We start from the raw sequence: 24,576 nt of genomic DNA on the forward strand, positions 1-24,576 counted from the left end.
TAAATATTAAAGCAATAGAGAATGTCTCCATTGAGATTTTCCCAAAATCTCGTGTGCCGCTTTCCTCCGCAGGGGGAGCTGGACTTGAAGGGCTGCAGCCAGAGGCCAAGCGTCCTCCCCTTGCCCAGCAGCCTGCTCCGGAGTGAATCATGGGAAGGATGGGCCGACTGCTGGGGCAAGACTTGCTACCCTCCACGCTTAAACAGTTCTTCTAGTTACATAAAAAAGTGTTGAATTAGGAAAAGTCCATCTGAGTCAAGATTTGAATTACCCAGGGAGCACTTTGTCTAGCACCCTTGAGGTCCTGGGTTGTATCCATGGCAATGAAAAAAAACTGAGGCACTGCCCGGGCAACAGTTCCCCACTTTACTTGCAGTGGTTGGCGGGTGATGTGCTTTTATCTCACCATGGGAGAACTTGGGAAACGTTTCATATTTAGATACAAATGGACTCGGAGGGGACAGAGCGAGGTGGCAGAAGGCGTGGCCACAGCATCGTTGGGCCTTCCCAGGAGATCGCTGGAGCTTGCCCTTGAGCAGGCACATGAGGATCCTCACAGGTCACTTTTAGCTTTCTACGAGGCTCGAAAAGTCTCACGTCCAGAAAGTTAAACCTTCTCAGAAGTTTAACTGTGGGGGTGCTGAAGAAGCCCATCTGGTGGGGAAGGATTTGGGTGCTGAAGTGGCCCACGTCACCTCAATTAAGGCTGGAAGCCAGCTGGTCACCTTGGTCGATGGGCCGTGAGGCAGGGGGAGTAGCAGCCATGTCTCTGTTGCGTGACTCCTGCTCCTCAGTGACTCCCTGTCAGTCTTACCTGATGTACGCAGCTAGGAATACTAGTCACCACTTCCTTAGGCAGCCGGAACTGAAAAAGCAAGCACACATTGGGACAGGTCCTCCTTCCCAGGTGGGCGCCGATGCCTGTGCTCCTCCCTCGAGGAGGGAGCTACAGGCAGCTCTGAGGCAGAGACACCAGGCCTGCTGCCCTGCTCATCACAGCCCTCAGCAGGCTGGGCTCTTGAGCCCCTGCCTACTCCCCACCCTGAGCTGCTACCACCACCTGCCCTAGCCCAGGAGACTCAGGCAGTAAGGCCCAGTGTCCCAGTGGAAGGATGGTGCCAGGCGGAGCTTATGAACACGTTAGAGAAGCAGACAAATGAACGCCCTCTTCATGTAACTTCTTGGAGTTAGACTCACTGTATTGGTCTGTGTGTTGCCTTCTTGGTCACATTATAGTGGACATCTTCAAGTTTTTTCTTTTAACTGAAAACATTTCGTTTTGTGTGGTATAACACAAAATTGGCATTTTAAAATAAAACACTTTATACTAAACTCAAATTCTAAAATAGCTATCTTAATTCCCACTTCTACTCCCACATGCTGGTGTGAAGGCCGGCCTTGCCTCTGTAGTTAATGAGTCTGCCTTGTGAAGCTGTAGACCACGTGCTCCAGGGACTCAGAAACGCTACATCATGAGGGGTGGTCACTCCCCTAGGGGAGCCTGACAGACCAGTGGGAAGCTAGTGCCACTTGTGTTTCCTCATTTGTCTTGCATTCATTTTTGTATCTTTCACTTAAGAATACTTCAGGTCTGCCAGTAAAGGATAGGAAAGGCAGCAGAATACAACAGACACTAGTATGGCAATATATAAATCAATGGAAGTGTAACTGATGTGATTCTGCAATTTGTATACGGGGTAAAAATGGGAGTTCATAACCCACTTGAATCAAAGTGTGAAATATGATATATCAAGAACTATGTAATGTTTTGAACAACCAACAATAAAAAAAAATAAAATAAAAATAATCACAACAGAAAAAAAAAAAAAAAAAAAGAATACTTCAGGGTGGAGTGTAACTCAGTGGGAGAGCACTTGCCTGGCAACATGCAAGGCCCTGGCTTGACCCCAACCACACACACCACACACGCGCATTTCAGAGGTTAAGAATCACTGGCTGGAAACGTTGAGAGGTAATGGGTACATTTTTGAAGTTGAAGGCATTTTCAGCCTATTGCTAGTAGTTGGCAGAGCTGCAGCCTCTCTGCCCCTCCAGATCTAGATGAGTCAAGTGCAAACTCTCAACTCACATCCTGCACAGCTTCCTCCAAATCCCCATACCAGTGTCATCTCACTGCACATTCCCCCTTGTTTGTGCATCATTTCACTGTGCCCAGGGCCTAGCTGGGGACTGGATGTCCACTTTGGGTTTTTGACACCTCTTCTCTATCTTAAAGGGTTTTCCCTGTGGTGTCAGGTAGGAAGAACCCATTGGAGGCCCGAGGGTGGAGCTCTATGCTCCCAGCACTGGTTGCAGCAGACAGCTGTGTCCACTGGCTGCAGCAATCTAAAACCAGCTAGAACAGGTGTCCCTACCTCTGCATTCCTAGTGTGTTGCTAGGGCTTCTGTGCCCTCTGGTCACTGACTCCCCATGTCCATACCTTTTCTGCTTGGGTTCCTGTGCAAACCCTGGGATCTGAAAGTTGTGTAGTCTCATGTGTTAAGACAGGCACTGGACATGGACCCCACACTGAATAGGAATGGACTTTGCAAACCAAGACACTGAATACAAAGTCTTATTGTGAAATCCTACAACTTTAAGGTCATTTAAAAATTGCCCCAAAGATAATTTTATACAATATTTTTGGATTTGCCTATGGAATGTTCCATTTACTGTGTCATGTCTGTGCTCAGAAAGTTTTGGATTTTGGAGCATTTTAAATTCCAAAATTTTGGATTAGGGATGCTCAACTTGCACTTGACTGTGGGGTCCCTGGGAACCTTGTAGTTGGCAGAAATTCCCTGCCAGGTTCTCTCTGAACCTGACCAAACCAAATCTCGGGACCAGCCTAGGCCTCTGGATCATTTAATGCCTGGCCATGTTCCCACCTCCCTGGGGTCTGGATGCCCAGGGCCTCCCACCCCATCTGTGTGTCCTTCCTCGTCTATCTGAAGGATTCTGAGCCTGTTTTTTCCTTCCCTCTGTATCCAGATCATAATTAATTCCTCCTCTTACTTTGGGAATGTTTACCTGATTTACCTTCCTTCCCCAAATCAATGCATCCTGAATCTCTGGGGTATCATCTCACACGCAGTGTAGTATGAGTCGATCTGAAAATTTTTCTTCTTGTAGTGAGTTCAAATTTATTAAAACAAATAATACGGCTGGTCTTAGCAGTGTCTTATTTATATATTGTATTTGCTCTATTTCTTACATTAAATTTCTGTGTATCTGTTCTGTTTCCTTTGCTCTTTTAAATCTGTTATATGCATTACTTTTGGCATTGGGATGGTCGTGTTTGTGTTCTCATCTCCTTCTGGTACCTTGGCTTCCACTGTTTTCTTAGCTCTCCTTCTCATGAGCCCTTCCCCTCCCCTCCCTTCCTCTCATCTTTCAAGCTGGGCTATGTTCATATTGCCAGGATGTACGCTGTGGTGGCAGATGATTTCTTATTTGTGCTTTCATTTCCGCATTGGGTCTACACACCAACACGCTCAGCACCGACACCCTTTAGTCCCCTGCCTGAGACTTTTGGGTCATCTCGTGGCATAGGACTCCGTTGGGTAATTTAGTCCATTATGCAGGAAGGGCTGTGAGTAGAGTCCCAGGACCCTGCCTGTCTGCAGGGGCTCTGCTCCTCCTCTCATGGCTTCTCTCCTTCCGCGCTCAGTCCTTCCCTCCTTGCCACCTTCCAGTAGTTGATTTGGACTCATCCTTCCAGTTCCTCCTCCTTGGTGGTCCAAGGCCCTCCTTGGACTTTCCCTTCTGCCTCTCCCTCTCCTCAGTCTCCATTGAAGCTCCTGTTCTGGGGGTCTCCTGCTGGACCCTTCCCAAGGGCATGCAGGGGTTAGGGTTTGGCTGGCTGACATCCGCTTAAAGATGGGCAGTGGTTCATTCGGCTGGTTTGGATTCCCAGCTGCAGACCGCCATGGTCCATGCTCACCCTGCATCCTCTTCCCGTCTGTCCTGCCTGTCTGAGGGAAGCCCCATGATGCCTCTACAGCTGCCTGGAGCCTGGGAAGAGGCAGCTGCGTCATGGGAGGGGGAGGGGGAGGGGAGGCAGGGGTGGGCGGGAGCTACAAGAAAAGAGAAAGAGCCATCAGAGCCCAGTGGAGGCAAATTCCTGTGCATCACACATGGGATTACATGGAGGACGGAGCCACCCGCACTTCTCTGACTGATGGGACCCAAGGGGGATTCTGCTATTTGTTTTTGGAATTTTGAGATTCCTGATAAATACATGTGGTTGTTTTTGATCCAATAAAACAAAAACACAAAAAAAATCTGTGGATGAATTCAAACTTGGATGCACAATTAAAAAATACTATCAATAAATATAAAAGAAAGTCCTGGAGACTGAAGTAAATTGTATTCCATGTATGTATGATTATGGTAAAACAAACCCCAATATTATAACTATAATGTACTAATAGAAACAAAAAACTTACACCAACTGTGGCTTACAGCACCCTGCTCTCCTCTCTCCCCTTTCTGTGTCCCCAGGCTCAGAACAGGCCCATTCCTGCCCCGTGTGTGGCACAGGATTGTCCCAGTATAGCCTTCTGCCGGGCAGAATTTCTTGTACATTTGACTAGTGGCCTCCCCAACCTAAGCAAAGCCAAAGGGTAAAGGAAATCTAAACCAGAGGAAGCACACGGAGCATGAGTGGACAGGGGATGGTTTTCTGCTGTCCCTCACAGCCCCATGTGCGCACTGTCTTCTTTTTGTTCCCAGGAATTATATATATGTATATGTATGTATATATCTTATATAATATTATGTAATATAAGTATTATATATAATAATAATAATTATTTTTTCAGAGACCAGAGAACTCTCTGGTAACTCCTTCTGCCCCTGAGAAGAGACGCCAAGTGCATCCTCAAGGATCAAGCTCAGGGCATTTGCTTCCTGTGGGAGCAAAATGCAAAACACAGGAGCAATGTGGGGATTCATCTTCTTTCCTCCCAAGAGCTGCTGTGGTAAGAGTCCCTTCCCCAGAAAGAATGACCTCAGTGTTTTTCATGTATCTATGTTTAAAAATTTCAACTCAGATCAAAATTCTGCAAAGATTGTTACCCAGAAAAAAGCATTTCCAAGAGGGTTCCTTAAAAAAAAATATTCAATTTAAGACTTTTTTTTTTTAAGTACTGGGGACTGAACCTTGGGGTGCTCTACCACTGAGCTATATCCCCGTCCTTTTTATATTTTATTTTGAGACAGAATCTTGCAAATTTGCTGATGCTGGTCTCAAACCTGCCATCTTCCTGCCTCAGCCTCTAGAGTAGCTAGGATTACAGGTGTGCACTTGCCTGCAAACTGAGACTCTGTGTTGCACATTACATAATCCTGGAATCACAGAACTTTGATATAAACCTTTTCTTTACCACAGGCGTTCTCAGAGCCCTCACTATCCTCACATGTGGAAAGAAATTCAGGGACAGATTGCAGCAAAGCCTCCGCTCCTGCCAGCCCAGCCTCAGAAGTGGCCTTAGGGACACGGCAGGGGGTGGGGACTGGCCCACCCTGCAGGGGCCCCAGCTAGGACCCACTCTCACCTGGACCATCTGCAGCCCCTGCTCCACGGCCCTGCCTGTTGTTCCCAGGCCCTGGGAACCTAGGGGGCGCACTGGCGCACCCTGCTCCAGACCCAGTGGTGTGGATTCTGGGCCTGGATCTGAAAGGGAAACGCAGAGGTGAGCCCGGAGGACGGCTGCCCACACATCTCCAGGTTGCCTCCTGTCTCCCAGCCTCCCTGGTTGTCAATCCCCACAGACCTCCTCACACAGCTCTGGGGTGACCCAGGCTCGGTGCCCCATGGCATGGAAGAATTCCACCTTGAGCTTCAGGAACTCCTTGTAGAGGTCGGGCCAGTGCTCCTTGCCCAGCAGGAACTGGAAGATGCTGCGCTTGGGAGTAGGGTTGTCCTCCTCCATGTCGGAGGCGATGTAGCTGCCATGGGAAAATGGAAGCTTGCCTGTCCCTAACCACAACTCCCTGCCTCAGAAGGACAGGCGGGAGAGGTCACAATGGAGCTGACCAGGAGACAACCACCTATCCAGGAGATAGGGTCTGGGGAGGCCTTCTCTGCAGGGTGACCTGGATCTGCTGGGCCCAGGGCACCCTTGACTCCGAGCCTGGGGCCTGTGCTGTGCTCAGTTGAGGACCCTGTTCTAGCTTCCCCTTGTTTCTCAGGGGCTTCCTCCCTCAGTCTCTGGGCAGCTGGTGGTGCTTTCGGGCTATTTTCACCGTCTCAGGGCCTCTTCCCTTCTCCCATGACCACCTGACTCCTGGAGGTCTCAACCACTTTGTGGTCAAGAACAGCCCCAACTGGGCATGTGAAATGACTGAGCCTTGCTGATGGGGGCGACAGGAGACATGCCATTCGGGGACTTGGGCAGATGGAGCACTGCCCTGAGGAGTTGCTTACAGAGCCAGGAAGAAGTGGACCCTATTGTAGAGGTGTCCAGGAAGCCCAACACGGCCGAAGTACTCCACCACCATGGACAGCAGGTACTGTGGGGGACACAGGGAAGGTGGCCTGAGTGTGCCCTGCCTCCCCATCTGAAGGCCAAGACACCCGGGAGAGCCTGGCTGGGGAGCTCATGTGGACATGAGCCGAGGGGCAGGGCAGAATGGCAGTGTGCCCCTTCTTTTTTCTGGCCTTGAGAGCAGACCCCTGCAGGCCTTTTCCTGGAATGACTCAAGACGCCTCCCCGGCAGCCCCATGGGGGTGGGACCCTGAGGACCCTCTGCCCCTCACTTGGGGTCTGCAGGTACCTTGTCAGACACTTTGAGGAAAATGTCGGCTTCCAGGAAGCTCTGGATAACGGGATCCTCTGCAGAGGGAAGCAGACAGCAGCCATCTGGAGACGAGTGTACATGGGGGAACCCCTGTGTGTGGACCTATAGAGGAGCTCTCCAAGTGAGCAGCTCCAGGAGGACAGCAGCCACCCTGCCCTAGGAAGGGCTGGCCTCAGCATGCGCGTGCCTCCCCTGGCCCGCTGGAGGCAGCAGGGGCGTGAATGTGGCACTATTGCTGAACCCTCAGTGGGGGCATGAGGGCAGAAGAGATTTGACCTGGTTCTCAAAGCTTAACAGCACCTCCACCTGAAAGCTTGGACATGTCTTCGACTCTGTGACACCTCGCCCTGATACTTTGTCACGTGTGACGGTGCTGCGCTGCCCTGCCCCGAGCACTGTAAGATAGAGGCCGCAGCCCCTGCCTGCTGGGCCTCCTTCCCTGCAGCAGTGAGCTGCCCCCTCCCTGGGCTCCTGTGGCTAGAGCTTTCCCCTGAGAGCACCAGGCCCTGTGTACCCTTCCCCTGGCCCAGGACAGGGACACTTGCACAGGGGTGCATTCTCCCATCCCCTGCCCTCGGAAGAGCCCTGTGCCCAGAGCCCTGTGATGGTGAGGATGCCCACACCTGTGAAGTCCAGTGGCTTGCGAGGCTGAAGAGCTGAATTTGGAAAGCTTAACTCTTGTGGCTAGTGGATGCTGCGTGGGACAGTGTGACCTTGGTGTTGTCCCCAAGCCGCCACACTGGGTCTGCTTCTGGGCCCGATGTCATCTTCTCAAGTGGCCCTTCTTGAACCTCCTGCTTCCTGACAGTCCCCTACTCCCTTCCACCCCCATTTCTTAACATCTTCCTTATGGCTACTGCCGAGATCCCTGCTTCTGCGGGTGGTGTTTGTTTTCTGTGTCCTCCACTCTGTCCTGACTGGTGCAGTTGAGCAGTGGGTCTCTGAGCCAGCAAGGGACGGCTCTCCAATCTGCAACCCCTTCTCCTGCCCCCCAGGACTGTGGCTCAGGAAGAAGCGCCCTCACAGCTCCACAGGACCAGGCACTCTATGTCAGTGCCACCTGCACTCCAGGAGGGAGGCCGGCCCCAGTTCTCTACAACTCTTAGTTTCAAAGGACCCTGAGCACGTCACCAGCTGAGAACCCACCCAGAAGTCGGTAGAAGGCTTCCTGGTCCTCAGGGCGGTAACTAGGCCTTCTCCTCTTGTTCATCCTCAGTTTTGTCCCCTGAATGTGGTCGACAGTCCATATGTTCTTCTGTTCCCTCCTCCTCCAGAGCTTCAGCTGGGAGATGGCTTCTGAGGAGGCTGCTGTGGAGGCGGCAGAGCTGCCCTCCTGGGTGGCTGGGGAACACAGGCCCCGGGTGAGCAGGGCTGCGGCCCCTGGAGCTCTTGCACCCACCCTCCCGGGCCCCTGACCCCAAAGATAACACCTGCCTGGGAGGACAGGTGCCAAGTGCTCACTGGCCCTTCCAAAGGTCAAGGACGCTTGAGGGTCCACCAGGGACGTACCTGCCTTGGCATTCGCCCGCTTCTTCTTCTGGCCCTTCTTCCTCCTGCTTCTCTGCTCAGGAACAGCTGCCGAAGAGGCCAGAGGGCTGCTGTTCTGCGGGGCTGCAGGGAGAGGGCACCCTGTGACTGTGGGAGGGACACTCCTGGGCTCCTGCCTGTCACCTGCCTTAAGGAACTTGCAGGTGACACCTAGCAGCATAAGGCAGGAATGCCCACCATCCCCTTTACCTTTCTCTATAAGAGCAGGAGTTAGTTGTTCACCTTTTGTCAGCAGGCCAGGGTTGCACTCTGGGGCCTCATCCTGGGGGCCATTCGGCCTGGGTGACACCTCTGTGGAGACAAACCAGTTATCCCATCATTCGTCTCTCAGAGCTACAAAAGCCAACAGAAAGTGACCACCTGGTTCACCCTGACGCCCCCTTGCCATGCCCTTGCAGAGCCTGGCTCAGGCGAGTCAAGAGAAGTGAGTCAAGAGAAGCCCCACCAGGCTGGGGCCAAGGTGTCTGTCATTCATCCATCCAGAGACCAGGGACAAAGGGGCCACTGGGCACACACACCTGCCTCCCCATCCATGACCGCTGAGCTTCTGACCCTTCCTGTGGTTCTTTTGGTTTGGAGCTCTGAGGCAGCTGGTGTGGACCTCACAGGAACCCTGTCTTCTCTTGGGACAGAAGCATGTAAGGGACCCTGTCTGATTCCAACCAGAATCTTCCTTCTGCTTGACCTGCTTCTTGGGAGACAATAATCATTTAAATTGCAGTAATGGTAGCTAACAATTATTGATTACTTGTTAAACTTTAGATGCTGATCCGTGCACTAAGAAATACCTTGTTTAATCCTTATAAAGTGTGAGGCAACTGTTACAATTCACCTGATTTGTGGATGAGGGACCGTGACTCAATTTATCTGGGTTTGTCCCTTGACCATGACCAGAGCTCTTGGGATCTGCCATGAGCACTCACGTCTCAGCTGAAGCGAAGAGTGACAGTGAGCGCCAGGCGTGTTCCCATAGGGTCAAGCTGGGTGACACACATACTTGTTTCCTTTGTCACCAGCTCTATGTACAAGTCCTTGGAAACAACCGCCAGTTCACAGGCAATTGAGGCTGGCTCCAAATGATGCCAGAGTGGCCCCTGCCACCGTGCCAAGCTCCCGAGGCCCTCGAGGCTGCCATGGTGGCCAAGATCCTCTGGGCCTCCTTCCTCCACCTTCACTTGGCTCTCCTTCTGCCCACTGTTCTCTCTCCCTCCTGAATTGAGGCCTACTGTGTTCTGACGTTCAGAGCCATGCCCCCTCTTTCCCTGGGATGCCTCAGAGGAGCACAGCTCAGGACAGGGACCGCCCAGAAGAGGAAGAGTGACACCCTCCCTGTGAGAGCAAGGTCACGCTCTCTCCAGACCAAGGCCCAGGGCTGAGTCCATGCTCACCAGACAGTGTGGAAAGAGCACTGGCCGTAGCCAAGCGTTCAGGATCCAGTGGCTTCCAAGATTCCGGAACCCTTGTCCTGACCACTGATGACCTCATGCATTCTACCAGGAGCTGCGCACACAGGAGAAGCCCACAGACCTCCAGGGAATGGCATGTCCTGGTCTGGACACTGGGGTCACCTCCTGACATCCCAGCTCCACTTCCATTTAAGGCCTTGTCCTGTGTTCAAGTCCATTCATGGTTCCAGGTGAAAGGATACGTCCACACATCAGGGGACTGAGACAGCCCCACATTGAGAGTGGACTGATCCCTCATCTGTAATAAAAAGTTGTTTTTTATTGTGTTCAACTATTATCATATTAAAATGAAAAAAGTTTAAACTTTTATATTGTCCTTGTCCTGAGATAAAGAGTCACAAGCAACTAAAATTCACAGAGATCCTGACTCTACTTCACCAAATTTTCCCTAATGGTAACAACTTGCAGACCCATAGTGGAATCTCACCACAGAAAATTGAGATTAGTACAATCCACCAACCTCATTCAGATTTCACCAGATTTAAATGCAGTTGCTTATGATTGTGTACTCAGTTCTGTGCAGCTTTACCTCCTGTGCACACTTGTGTGACCTCCATCGGGATCACATAGTTCTATTATGAGGATCCTTCATGCTTCCCTTTTATAGCATTCCCTTCTCCCCAGTCCCTGGCAACCACCAATCTCTTATTCAACTCCATAATTTTGTTATTTCAAGAATATTATATAATTGGGGCCGGGGATTGGGGATATAGCTCAGTTGGTAGAGTGCCTAGGGTCAATCCCCAGCACCACACACATAAAAAATTATATATATAAAGTATATAACTGGAACCAGGCACTATTTTCCATGAATCCTTCCAAGTTGCCTGAATCAACAGTCAATTCCTTTTTACAGCTAAGCAGCACTCCAGGGTGGTAACTACATGAGTTAGTCAACTTTCTGTTACTGTAACAAAATACCTGAGGCTATCAATTTAAAAAGAAGAAAGGCAGTTGTGGGTGTGGCTAAGTGATAGAGCACTTGCCTAACTTGCCTATCATGTATGAGGTCCTGGGTTCAATCCTAAGCATCTAAATAAATAAATAAATAAAAGGTTTAATTTTGGTTCACAGTTTTGGAGGTTTTAGTTTATGTTTTACTGGCCCTATTGTTGGGGTGAGGCAGCATATCTTGACAGGGAGCATATGGCACAGTAAGCTGCTTGGCCAGGAAGCAAAAAAGAGAGGAAAAGACCCTAATTCCTTTCAAGGACATGCTCCCAGTGACCCAAGACCTGCAATAGTTCTACGTCTTAAAAGTTCCACCACTTCCCAATAGCACCAGCACTGGGGACCAAACCTTTAACACAGGGGCCTTGGGAGGACCTTCCAGATTAAACCACACCTGAGCACGTTTGGTTTTGTAAGAACCTAGTGTCTGTGTTCTAGAGCACCCTCCCATCTCACATGCCCACAAGTTTGTGATGGGTAGTGCTTATGTGACCGCTATTTTAGCCACACGTCTCTGTGGTTTGATCAGCATTTCCCTAAGTTAATGCGGTTGAGTACCTTTTCATGTTTTTTTTTTTGTCATCTGTGTGTCATTTTGGTGAAGTGTCTGTTTATATCTTTTTAAATTGAAAAATTTTCCTTCTTTTGACTTTTGAGAGCTCTTTATATATTCTAGTTGCAAGTCCTCTGTCAGATATGTGGTTTACAAATATTTTCTGTTAGCCTTTATATTTTTTTCTCTTCCAAAGTCTTTCACAAAGCCAAATGTTTAAATTTTGTTAGTATTTAAACAATGTTTAAATTAAAAACAGCTTAGTTATCATTTTCTCCTTGTTTGGAACAGGTCTTTGGTATTAAGTCTAAGAACTTGTCACCAAGACTTAGGTTGATAGATTTATCCTATATTTTATTTTCTAAAAAATGTATAGTTTTAAATTTACACTTAAGTCTATAATCAGCTTTGACTTGAATGTGTGAAGTTCGTGTGAGATGTGAGGTGCGAAGTTTAGGTTGAGTTTCATTTTATTTGTTAATGGGACATTGCTCCACCATCGTTTATTAAAAGGGGTTTTTGTTTGGTTGGATTGCTTTTGTGCCTTTGTTGAATGTTGTTTTTCTATTTCTGGGTTCTGTGTTATGTTCTGCTAACTACGTTCTGTGACTACCCCTCTGCTAATACCACATGGTGTATTATGCTGAGTATAGAGTAGATCTATTCCCCTCATTTTCTTCTTTTTCAAAATTGTTTAGGTTATTTAGGTCCTGAGCCTTTCTATATAAATTCAAAAATAAACATTTATATCTATAACAATCTTTGCTTGGATTTTGACAGGAATTTCATTAAGTCTTTAGGTCAGTTTGGAAAGAACTGACGTCTTTACTGTGTGACATTCGATATAGTAAATGTTGAGTATCAACATCATATTCAGTTTGTGAATATGGTATGCCTCTCCATCTATTTAGGCCTTCAGTTTCTTTTATTAGCATTCTGTAGTTTAGAACATAGACGACCTGTATGTTTTGTTTGATTTTACCTAATATTTTCATTTTCTTTGAAGCAATTATAAATGGTATTATTGTTAAATTTCGGTTTCCATATTTTTACTGTTAACAGAAAACTGCTGTTGATTTTTGTGCTATAAACTTGCTGAATTTACTTTCTAGTTCTAGGAATTTTTGTACAGATTACTTGGAATTTTTTAAAAAATATATATTTTTTTAGTTGTAGTTGGACATAATGTCTTTATTTTATTTATTTATTTTTATGTGGTGCTGAGGATAGAACCCAGGTGAGTGCTAGGTGAGTGCACTACCACTGATACTGTGAGTTGCAGGTATTGATTTTTAAATGTGGAACAAGACTTGCATTTCTGGAATAAATTCTTCTTGAGTCATGGTGTATAATTCTTTTTATATATTGCTGGATTTGATTTGTTAATATTTCATTGAGAATTGACGCATCCATTCTGGTCTAAAAATACTCTGTATGATTAAATTTTTAAAAATCTGTTGAGTTAAAATAGTATCTGCAGCCAGGTGTGGTGATGCACACCTGTAATCCCAGAGGCTTAGAAGGCTTAGGCAGGAGGATGGCAAGTTCAAAGCCAGCCTCAGCAAAGGCAAGGCACTAAGCACCTCAGTGATACCTGTCTCTAAATAAAATACAAAAAGGGTTGGGAATGGGGTTCAGTGGTTAAGTATATCTGGGTTCAACCCCTAGAGCCAAAAACAAACAAAAAAGTATCTGCAGAAAATTTAATTTAATTTTAGAATGTGAAGCACAAAAATATTGATCAATCTTAACCTTATTATTATTAACAGTGCGTCAACATGCAAACCCTTGCAGAGGGCCCTGGAAAACAAAATGGGCTTTGGCTGGGCTTCTGAATCCTGTTGTCGTATGATATATCTGTGCATGCTCAGACGGTATCCTGGATGTAGGTTCTTTAATTCCAGATATTTGAGGAACATGAAACAATGTGTACTTTTTGAGAGTTGCATTATTTACCCAATATTCTGTTACTGATGTCCAATATGCTGCTGTCTTTCATTTTTACTGCAGTCCCTGTTCTTTTGTTTCACTCTATCATTTATCTCTTTTGGACATAGATATTGTATGGCTTCTAAGGTTTTTCTATTATGAGAAGTGGTGGTATTTATAGCTCTCTTTATCTCTCTCTCTTTTTTCTTTTTGGTTCCAGGTATTGAACTCAGGGGCACTGGACCACTGAGCCACATCCCCAGTCCTATTTTGTATTTTATTTAGAGACAGGGTCTCACTGAGTTTCTTAGGGCCTTGCATTGTTGAGGCTGGCTTTGAACTCACCATCCTCCTGTCTCAGCCTTCCGAGTCACTAGGATTACAGGTGTGTGTAACCAGGTACAGCCCTTCATCTCTTTTGTTCTTGAAGCCTGTTCCTCTGATGAGTTTTATCTGGTTATTTTGAGTGCTTCTTTCACTTGTTTCAGGCGTGTTCTTAATTGCTCTCTGAAGATCTTCTGTCTTAGCAGATGTTCTCTGACACTATCAGCAGAAGGAGGGCCTTGTCTTGTTCTGGCCAAGCCAGAGTGGGAGTCCATCTGCTCCATTTGGCTCTGTCACACTGACTGTGAGGGGATACCTCCTTGCTGCTGGTGGGGGCTGGGCCCCAGGGTCTCCATGCAGCATCCACCCTTCCTGCAGAGGCTGGGCACGGATGAGCTCCTGTATCTCACTTGCCTTGTCTAACATCACCCAGGGGAGGCTGGGCAGTAAGGGTGCCATGTTAAACCAGCGGGATGGGAGCCCCCCTTCTCCACCCAGCCTCTGTGCTGCGGCCACCTTTCCCTTTCCTGGTGTTTGGTTGGCTGGGGTGATCATCAGACAAGGTCACAGATGAAAGTTTTCTGCCTGGCTATACTGGCCTTTCCTGACCTGGCCAGCCACAGCAGCTCCTCTGGGGGCTTTTCTGTGTTACTTGTTGGCATAATTTCCAGGTTGCTGGCTTCTCCAGCACCGAGTCTGGACTGGGGACAAGAGGACTTAGGAGTGTGTCATCTCTCATGTCCTGGTTCTTATTAAGGTTTCTGTCCACTTTTGTGTTTCTTGTGTGAGGGACAGACTGACAGAAGTTCATTTACTCCATCTTGCCAGTGACCAGAAGAGTCAGGAAGAAATCTTTTCCATTTAGCCATTGTTTAAACTTCATTCAACAGAGGAAGAGATTGCCCTGAAAATAAAAATTAAAAAAACTATTAATTGAATTAAAAATAAGCATCAGCAAATCAGGAAGAAAAATGCAAACGGAGAATGTGTGGCAGCTTCACGCCTGCTTTCTTTCCCCTCCAGTGTGTGCTGTTATTCCCAGCAATGGTGAGAGTAGAGGTACATGGCAACATTCAGAGGATATGGCACTTTTCTTTTCTTTTGAAGGAAAGCATGGAATATGGTTCTGCAATTAAAAACCAAAACCATGTTTTGGGTGGACCTCAAGGCACTCAGCTCCGTAAATCAGAATCGAGGGTTCAACACTGCATGACTCCACTTAGGCAGCTTTAATAAAGTGGGAAACCACGCAGAGGAAGAGCAGATTAGTAGTTGCCAGTTCGGGGGGAAGGGCTGGGAGGGAGGACCTGTGGCTGCAAGAGAGCATGGGAGTCCTGGTGACAGACATGTCGTGTGTCGTCTGGTGGTCATGTCATGCCACATGTAATAAAACTGCGTGGGTCCCCCACCCCCCACACAAAGTGCATGTAAAAGTGGTGAAATATAAATGACATGAACGGTCTGATCAGAGGCAGGGTTGGGGCTCAGACTTGGGTCATACCTCTCCTGCTGGGGTCAATGTGCATTAGTGGGTCATTACCACTGGGGAAGAGCATGAGGGACTTCTCTGCATCTCCTAAAACTAACTACATGTCAATTTACAGTGGTTTCAAAATGAAAAGGTTACAACAATAACAAAAAGGGGGTTGGGGAGAGGAGAGAATGGAGCTGTGTCACACTTCCATCCCTCTAGGCTTCCCTCCTTCCTTCCCTGGTCAAACCTGGACAAAATGGAAGCCCAACTTGGTTTCTGCTCCATGGCCCTGGCTCACAGAGCATCTTGTCCTCTCAATTGCATGGGGCTAGTGGCTCTTTCTCCCTGTGCTGTTGCTTTGGCTGAGTGACATGCAGTTTGGTCCCCCTCTGGAGTTGACAGGACACCTGACTTCTGCAGGCCCAGTTGCTCCCCAATGGGCCCTGATGCCATGGGGACAGCTATTTCCTCTGCAGTCGTGGGCTGCATCCACTGAGCCCTGCTCTGTACAATGATGCTGAAGGGCAGCTTCTCCCCAGACCCCCTGGTGCCCTTCTCCTACCAGTAGAGAGAAGGTGTCTTTTAGGAAGGTCCACATTTCATGCAGACTTTGGTCTTGAGGTCTCTGTTGTGTGCCAAGGGTGAGAGAAGTATCTGTGAATTAGAAAGCTTTTGTGACTATTTGGAGAAAATCAGAATTAAACCCTAGAGTTATGAGACACTTATGTTGTGCCAGGTACTTTCAAATCTCTCAAGGTAAACTATGAGATCCACCTGCTGGGTCAGCAAGATGAGGTGACCCTATATTAGTGAGATGTTATCACCTCACTTCAATAGCAAATGGTTTTATTTGTAGAAACTGAGATGCAAAGAAATGAATGAGCTTTGGGGACTTTGCCATGACTTGCAAAATATCTGCCTAGACAGCTTAGAAATTCATATATATTTTAGTGCAAAGGAGACATGATTCCTAGGTACAATGCACAGATTTTCTCTGAAGTTAGAGGATGAATGATAAGGAGGTCTTGGAGGTGATATGAATGTTTTCAGATTCAATTTCTAAAACATGCACAGTCATCACATCCGACTGCAGATGGCCAAAAGTTGGTTCAGGATGAGATGTACTTAACTTTCCTACATTCTGAACCGTTCAGTTGGGCTTGGCTGTATGTAAGAGAAGCACAAGTATCTGTGGAATAAGCAAAGGGGTGGGCTGCTCTGGTTAGCAGGTAGCCTAAAGACGTGAGTCCTTTCCTCAGTGACGGTTACAGTGGCAAAGCTTTAGAGTAAAAGCCGTGCCGTTTCTTGGGGATCTCGGAGATTGGTGGGTGTGAGAAGCTCTGATGAACAGTTGTGGAGGACACGCCCTCTGCAGGTGAGCAGTGAGCCTGGGACTCTGGGGCAAGTGCGGCCGCTGCCCACAGACAGGACGCTGTGTGAGCGGAGAAGGAGCAGCCTGGGCTAGGGCGACATTAGGGTCTGGAAAGTCCAAATGCAAGGATTTGCCCCTCAGCCCAACAGCTCTCTCCCTGTCTGTCCCTGCAGCGTTGTTGGGAAGGTGACCGAGCAGGGCTGGTCGGCAGTCTGCCTGCCGCAGCCTGTGCATTCCCGTGCTGCCGGGTTCTGGGGAACCTGAGCCGTTCGATGACTCCCACACCTCAGCAAAGGCCAAGTCCAGAGTCACTCGCTGTAGCCCAAGAGGCTGGGGGTGGGCCACCACGTTGTCCACGTTCCACATTCAGTGGCTGGATGTAAGTTCAAGGTGGAGATTGCCAGCCTAGCTGCTGTACGCTGTTTACAGAAAACCCACTTTAAATACAAAGACACAGGTGAGTTAAAAGTAAGTGGATGGAAAAAGAAGAACATGGCCAGGTCTAGAACCATGGGGAGGGACTTGCAGAGGCACAGGGAGGCGAGGCTCACTGGGGGCCGTGGGTTTGTGAGGTGGCATGGCAGTCTGGGGTGGTGGGGAGAGTCTGGGGTGATGGGGAGAGTCTGGGCCAGAGAGTGTTATAGTTGGGATTTGAGTGTCCCTAAAGATCCATGTGTTGAAATCTTGGTCTCTAGTTCCCAGCTGCTATTGGAAGGTAGTGAGCATGGGCCTCATGGAAGGAAGGGGTCACCAGCGGTGTGCTCTCAAAGGGGACATTGGGAGCCTGGCCCTTTTTCCTCTGTCTGTAGGGGTTCTGTGTTTGGGATTGGGGTCCCTGATTGCTTCAGGGCTGTGGCATGCTTGGTGCAGTTTCTGTGCAAAGGCATAGGATGCCCGGTTGCTATGGCAATACCCTCCATGCTAGAGTCTTATCAGCATCAACCTTAGTCTTAGGCACATAGCTTCTGGGTTAAAGGAACTTGCTTGCTTGGTAACTACCATGGTTCCCCAAGCTCCAGTGCTCCTAACAGTAACTTCAGACAGTGGACCTTCTTGAGAGCTACACAAAGCTCCTGACACTGCATATTGTAACTGTGAAATGTAACTGCAGAATACTCTAAACAATAATGTGGTTATGGTACCAATGACGTAATGGAACCTATTGGTATAAATAAACATGGCTGCTTGGACAAAGGGCCACTCTGCCACCTTCCCTGCCTTTGCACCTTGTCTCTGTGTCTCCCTTTATTTATTTCTTTACATCTCTCTTTGTTTTCCAGCTGCCATGAGGTGAGCAGAACTCATCTTCCCTACACTCCTGCCTTGATGTGCTGTGCCGTCACAGGCCCAACGAAACAGGGCCAAGCAACCATGGACTGAAACCTCTGAAACTGTGAGCCAAAACAAACCTTATAATTAGATTATCTCAGGCGTTCTGTCACAGTGACGACAAGCTGATTTACACAGACTCCCTTGATCCTTGACTCTTTCCCTTGGCAATAGTAGTTTCCTCTTCCTCCAAGGAGGCCTAGAAATGCCCTCAGCAAGCAAGCTGCCTGAGGATCTCTAGGCCCATAGCCCTTTCTTTTTCTGGGATCCTCTGTAGTCCTTCTGGATGTCCTGGCCAGGGAAGGAACACAGCAGTGGTATAGCCAAGGCCTCCTGCCCTTCTCTACTTATAGATCTGAGACACTTATAGATCTACCATCATGGAAGAAGCACTTTGAGGACTGGAGAACACATAGGGTGTTTCACACTGAGGTGGAGACACAGCCTAAATGCATTCAACATGCAGCCTTCCTCCAGGATGTCATTATAATAACACTTTGGCACTAGGAATTCAGGAATCCTTGGTTCCCTGCCAGCACCGCTAAATCCCATTTCCTTATCCATAAGGGAGTGGCCTCCCTTCCCCACAAGGTTTAGGGAGGCCTGGCTGATGTGCATCTTACCTGCAAGGCCTTCACCAACCAAGGCTATTAGATGCAAGGCTGCTGGGGACAGGCTGGGGTTGGCTTGGAGTGCCCCCTGGAGGGGACAGGTCTGATTGGCAGCCAGTGGACGTCCTTGATACTGTGAAGAAACTTCCTGGACAGTGGATAGTGTAAATTGATTCACAGGATTTATGTGCTTAGGGAGTTTTACTTTACAATTGTGACAATGTCACCAAATAAAGTGATTACATATGGGAATATTATTTATGTGTAATGCAAAATAAGCCAGGTGCCTAGCTGTTCCATGGGATTTTGAGGAACCACCTTCAAAATGCATAGAAGAGTGTTTTGAAGGAGTTAACAGTTGCCTAAGCATGAGGAATTGAAAATGTCCTAATTGCACAGGATGAGCCATGTGCACAGAGCAGTTGATTAAAAGCTCGAACACCTGTGTGGAGGCTCGTCCACATCGGGCTGTTCCTCTCCAGGGAGGTGGGAGGCATTTTCAGCTCCTGCCAGTGGTCTGTGGTCACATCTGTGGGCTTGTTGGGTAGGTGATTGTGATGGTTAATGTGAATTGTCAACGTGATTGGACTAAGAGATGCCCAAGGTTAAGAGCTTCTGGCTGTGGCAGTGAGGGTGTTTAACACTGAGGTGGAGACACAGCCTAAATGCAGGCAGTGCAGTTTGATGACCAGTGGGTGCCTGGACGGAACAAAGGGTGGAGGAACAAGGCAGTGGCAGTAGACGCCAGCTCCAGTCTCTGGAATGGGTGCTGACTGCTGCTGTGGTCACCTAAGGACCTCAGACTCCAGCTCCTTCCCTCTTCCAGAGCAGACCGATCAGGGCGACTCTCCAGGGAGTTCCCGGGCCTCCACCTGGGACTGGGGGTCGTTGCTCCCTCTTGTTCTGAGGCTCCAGCTTCTTGGACCAAGCAGCTCTTGGTTCCTCCGGCGTGTGACTCCCAGCTTCTGGTTGTGAGTCCACGTAATAAAACCCCCTTAAAATCACACCTGCATATTCCCCCTGTTGACTCTGGCCTCTAGAGAACCCTAATACAATGATGCCCAAGGGGAGAGTGGGCTGTGCTTGAGCCCCAATCTCCATGTATGGGCCGTGAAACCAGTGTCTCTGCAGAAACAGCATCAGGGGCTCTGCACACCACAGGTCCGCGCATGGGACCACAGAGTGGCTGCTAAATGCTCTGGCCAGGGCATTGCTGTAAAATGGGAATTGCTTTCTCCTTGGCTGCTGCTGAGCCCCGACATGGCTGGAGGTCGGCTCTCCCTATTTGGCCCTCTGTTTGTTTAAAGGGAGAAAACCCTTGCTCAAGAAATCGGATCAGTTTCCATTTTCTTATTATTTTCCTGTTGATTTTCTTCGTGATCAGTTAAGTGCCTGGGTTTACGTGCACGAGTTGAGTTCAGTGCCTGCCTGCTAAGTTCTTTTAACAGCAGGACAAACAAAAACAAACACGACAGGCAAACAAGGGGCGAATCGTGGTTCTGTGCTAGGGTCTCTGGTGATGCCCAGGAAGGGACGGCACATTGGTGGAGAGGAGCAGGAGCGGCTGGCACCATGGCAGGCGTTCAGATAACGCAGGCTGGTGCAGACACAGGATGGGGCATGGGGGCGCTCAGATTCTGTGGTGAGTGGGGAATGAAGGGAAGGTGGGAGGTGAGGGTGGAGGAGGTGGCCCAGAGCACACATCAGGGTCTGTGAGGGGACCATGCCTCTTCCTGGGAGGAACCAGGAATAGGCCACGAGGGACTGCAGGCAGTGAGATGCCCAAGCTGGGGTGCAGGCCGCTGTTCTCATCCCCATAACCTGACCATGGAGCCAGTGGGCGATGTGTGATTTCACATGTGGAAAGGGCCGAATGTGACCTTTCAGTGGCCTGAGAGAGTGGGGGAGGAAGCGACAGCAGCCCCCACCTACCCTGCTGTCTCTGTGGATGTGAGGACCTGAGGCAAGGGTCCTGCAGCTGGGCAGGGAAGCTGGTGGCTGCTCCGAAAAGGAGAGAGAACTCACACTGTCCTGTAGGGTCCCAGGACGTCAGCCCAAAGGACCCTGGTGCCACCTGCAGTCCCATCTCTTGACCAGGGTTTGCCTGTCCACCCTTCTCCCCCACAAGAAGCCCTTCTGCCTGGGTTCCTGTCCCTTGGCACACATCATGGGGCCTGGAGGAGGGGCCCAGATGGTGACTCAGCAGACCCAGACCCCGACTCAGAAGGCTGCTTCCTTCTCTGCACTCTGCGCTTCATGCTTCTTCCCCTATACCATCTCCTCAGCCACCGTCTCTCCTCTTGTCTTCCCCTGCTGCCCCGCAGGCCCTGTGAGGGCAGCTTGATGGCCAGGGAGGGACCGACATGGTCGGGAGACACAAGTTCGTTCACAGGAGCAGGGTTCTCCTTGGAAGCTGAATCTCCCTTTTTGTATCCATGAGAAATTTCCAGAAAGAGAATTGGAACCCATGGGGTTTTTCCTTTTCTGTTCCAGGCCAAGGTGCCACCTTGGCGGTGAGCAGCTGTCCCTCTTCCTTCGTCACTTGCTTGCCTGTGGTCAGAGGCTGCTTCTGCTGCTGCCTACCCGGCCTGGCTGGCAGGTCTGTCCCCAGGCTGGGTGCCACTGTGGGTTTGCCCTCAGGCCCCACAGCCTGGCCTATAGGGACCTGCCCTGTGGGCTTCTTGTTTCTCCATGGTCACGTCTGGCTTGAAGTCAGGCTGGCATCTGGAGAGCTTCCCATTCACCTGAGTTTTATGCCCTGCTTTGTGGTTGGGCTCCTAATGCATCCTGGGGTGGAATCTTCTGGCTGCCCCTGGACCTTCCTACTCACTCTGCCTGTGTGGAGAGAGAAGGAGAGGTCCAGTTGCCAATGAGCCCTGTGTGCTCCGTGTGGCCAACACCGACCGCCTGTCAGGTTGAGCTGTACCTGCTTCCCCTTCCCGCCGGCGTCCGAATCTTCCTTGGCCACTGTGTCTTTCCTTCCCTGTGGCCCTTGTCACCCTCTGCCATCCAGCATGCTGAAGTTCATGCTCTGTCTCCACTTATGGAGTGGAGTACATGCTCCCCAGTGTGGGTCTGCTTTCGTTCGTGGATGTCTGCTGCCTGCATAGAGTGGTGTCTGGCACTCATGTAGTGTATGCATACATGAAGGACAGCTACTCAGGATTCATACGAGTACCAATTCACCAAAAGAAAATGCTCAGAGGACTCAGAAGGTGGGACTCTGGGGTGGGAGCAACTCCCTATGAGACGCAAGAGAAGCACCAATGAGGAGTTTTCTGGTGCCTTCCGTAGAGGTTGATGTCGCTCTCATGGGACTGGGATAGTTCCCCTGAGAGCACGTTATCACAGAAGAGTTGGCCTGGCTCTGGCTCTCTGCCTCCCTGTGGTGTCCAGTGATCCGTGCCATCCCTCTGTACCCGCCATTCTGATGCCATCTGCCATGAGGCACTCACAGGGGCCAGATTGTTGGTGCTGCTGAATTTGGACTTTCAGCCTCCAAAACTGAGCTGAAGAAACCTCTTTCTTTTATAAGTCACAAAACTGTAGGCATTTCGCTACAGCAACAGAATGTGGACCAAGCTCCCGTTCTTTCCTGGTTCTCTCCACCTCCTGACCATGACACGGGGCATCCTTGGGGCTGTCTGTGTCCTCTGGCTACACTCTCTTCCTGTTCAATTTCATTCCTGTTTCTGTCTCCGTGTATCCTTTCTCACCCACCGAGGACACCCAATTCCATGCCCCTGGCTGCTCCTGAGTGGCCTCGTACCTCTTGCGCTGCATTTGTCCAAGACTGTGCAGCTTGCAGGGTAGTCTCCACCAGCCTCCCAGGGCTGCTCTGCCGCTGTCCTCCCGTCCTCCTCATCTCCACCCCACCCTCAGGCTCCCTTAGCTCCTACACTCTGGAGCTGCTCGGTTCTCCCTCCTGTGGGCTACACCGCCCATCCCAGGGGTAGTGACCTTTCCCCGGGTAACCCAAGTAGAACTTCCACTTGTCTCCCTCATCTTGTCATGCACGCCCCAGGCCATTCTCCACCCAGAGCCAGAGCAATCTTCAGAACTCTCATATCTGATGGTGTGTGCAGTGAGTCCCCTTGCTGGAGGTCGAGGTGACATCTTTAATAGAGAAGGCCACTGCCAGCCACCATCCCTACTCTCTCTGACTGACTCCTCAGTGCCCAGGAGCAGAGTCCCTGTGCCCAGGGCTTCTGCAGATGCCTCGCTCTGCTTGGAGCGCTCCTCTTGCCTGTGTCACCTGGGTAGCACCCACACATTTCACCTCCCCAGGGAAGCCTCCTGGGCTGCTGCCTTGCACGCTCTGCAGCAGCTACACTGTCTCACATTTGGTTATGGTACTTTCTACTCTGGCCACTTGCTCACTGTCTGCATCCTCTACTGTTCTGGAAGCTGAGTGGGATGTCACGCTGCTCTGTCACTCCAGCCCACGGGGCTGGCACATAGTAGGCTTTCAATAAACATTTGGTGGATGAACAGGAACTCTGCCGAGGGTGGAGCTGGGCTTCCCTCGATTCTTGGCATGGTCTCCAGATGACTGTGCAGCTGGTTCGCTTTCTCTTCTGGGATTCTCTGTGCTCTCGAGGCCCCGCCAAAGATCTGCTAGACTCTGCCCCTGCCCCTGCCAGAGCCTCGCACTCCACCCCTGCCACTTCTCAATACCAACCAGGGGCTGTCGGGCAGGGGCCTCTGCCCTCTGCTTTTCTGCCCACCCTTCTCTCTCCCTGGAGTCTGACACCACGTCTCCCCGCTGCTCTGCCTGACATTCCAGCAGCACCAGCGACGGCTGATTTTTCAGGACTTGAGAGGGAAGCCATCTGCTGGCATTAGCAGAGACACCTGGGCAACAAGGGACCAAGGAGCCAGACCTGCAGCTGGCCTGCACTGTGGAATGCCTTCAGGTGTCCTGCTGTCCTTGAGACCGAGATCTTCACAAGCTTCACACAGGTGGGGTGACTGGAGCATGACCTAACCTCTGAGTTCTGTTTCCTCGTGAGGACCACAAAGTGGGGCTGTGTAGGTTCCACCGACTGCCGTCTCCAGCTCCTCCATCTCCAGCTCCTCCAACTCCATGCCCATCCCAGGACTCTTTTCTGAGAGGCCACCTTCAGCTTTGCAAATCAGAAAGGAAATCCCTGGGCTGGAGAAGCAGGAGGCACTTTTCTCTGTCCTTTCCCTACACACACTTTCTTCCCCTCCTCTTGTACCCCTGAAGCCACCCCTTCCTCCCACTCCCAGCCCCCCACCTCCAGATTTCTTTAAAAGTCAAACACAAAGGAAATTGTCAGGAGGGAGATTAGGTATAAGACCTTTTTATTAGTCCTATCTTCCAATTTCCTGTGGACTTGAACTTCTCTCTTTCTTTCATGTGGGACTTAATACCCTGTGATATGTATGAGAATGTGCCAGGAAATGGAATTTCCATCCCCATTCCGCCTTGCCTTGGGCAGAGGGCTCAAACCCTCTCCCTTGCTCTCTTCCTGGCTGTAGCAGGACCCGTCCTGCAGCCCACAGGGTTTAGCTGTAGCATCTCATATGAAAATGGCACCAGAGAGCTCTACCCAGTACAAAGTGTAAATAAGTGCATGTGGGTATGATTTTTAAATCTCCACCATAGGTAGGCCGTGGACTGCAGGCAAAAATCTCTGCAAGGAGCCCAGAAATGAGCCGGATGGTCCTCCTGACACCTGTGCTCTCCTCTGGTGTCCCCTGGCTCTCTATGCAGCTACTGCACAGCAGGCTCCTGCCTCAGTAGCATTGCCTCTGGGAGGAGGACAGGGCAGCTCTGCCTCACACCAGTCCCATTATTACTCAAAATTCTGTGAAGGGGCTCTGAAGGTGAATATCCTCAGTGGTGGCGAATCTTCCTATAGTAAGATTTGGTTTGAGCACATACACATGCTTGTCAGCATTTGGACCAAGGCAGGTGATGAAGCCCTCGCCCGTCTTTCTGCCTGGGGTCTAGAAGGTAGTTGCCCATATTCCCCGAGAAAAGCCAGGAGATGAAGCAGCGCCTGGGACATTGGGGCTGCGCATCTGCTGGGGAACTTTTAAGCAGGATCTTCCTAATTATTAGGTTATCCATATAATGGTGAGTTTGCTTTGACAAACGTGGATGAAATAGAGACCAGTGATGGTACAGTTCCCAGCAAGCCCTGACTGAGGCTCAGTTCCCTGTGTGTCAGAAAGCCGTCAGACC

General features: G+C 49.8%; 1 protein-coding gene across 1 annotated transcript; it reads right to left on the reverse strand.

The window, feature by feature from the left end:
• Window positions 1-5,618: 5,618 nt before the first annotated feature.
• LOC143380061 (putative speedy protein E7) lies at window positions 5,619-23,450 on the reverse strand. The gene is made up of 7 exons (XM_076832786.1): window positions 23,351-23,450; window positions 8,315-8,416; window positions 7,952-8,146; window positions 6,782-6,840; window positions 6,432-6,517; window positions 5,779-5,953; window positions 5,619-5,678 (listed from the first exon to the last, which is right to left on the reverse strand). The coding sequence occupies exons 1-7, from the start codon at window positions 23,448-23,450 to the stop codon at window positions 5,619-5,621; spliced, it is 777 nt and encodes a 258-aa protein (XP_076688901.1).
• Window positions 23,451-24,576: the final 1,126 nt, after the last annotated feature.

This window comes from Callospermophilus lateralis, chromosome 14 (assembly GCF_048772815.1).
Source record: "Callospermophilus lateralis isolate mCalLat2 chromosome 14, mCalLat2.hap1, whole genome shotgun sequence".
Classification (NCBI taxonomy): Eukaryota; Metazoa; Chordata; class Mammalia; order Rodentia; family Sciuridae; genus Callospermophilus; species Callospermophilus lateralis.

Excerpts from the sequence above, each read along its gene's own strand:
- LOC143380061 (XM_076832786.1), bottom strand. The coding sequence starts at position 23,450 with ATGGAGTTGGAGGAGCTGGAGATGGAGGAGCTGGAGACGGCAGTCGGT. Across the intron at positions 6,518-6,781 it reads TCCTCAAAGTGTCTGACAAG|TACCTGCTGTCCATGGTGGT; the intron begins GTACCTGCAGAC and ends TGTCCCCCACAG. Across the intron at positions 5,679-5,778 it reads CCCCAGAGCTGTGTGAGGAG|ATCCAGGCCCAGAATCCACA; the intron begins GTCTGTGGGGAT and ends TTTCCCTTTCAG.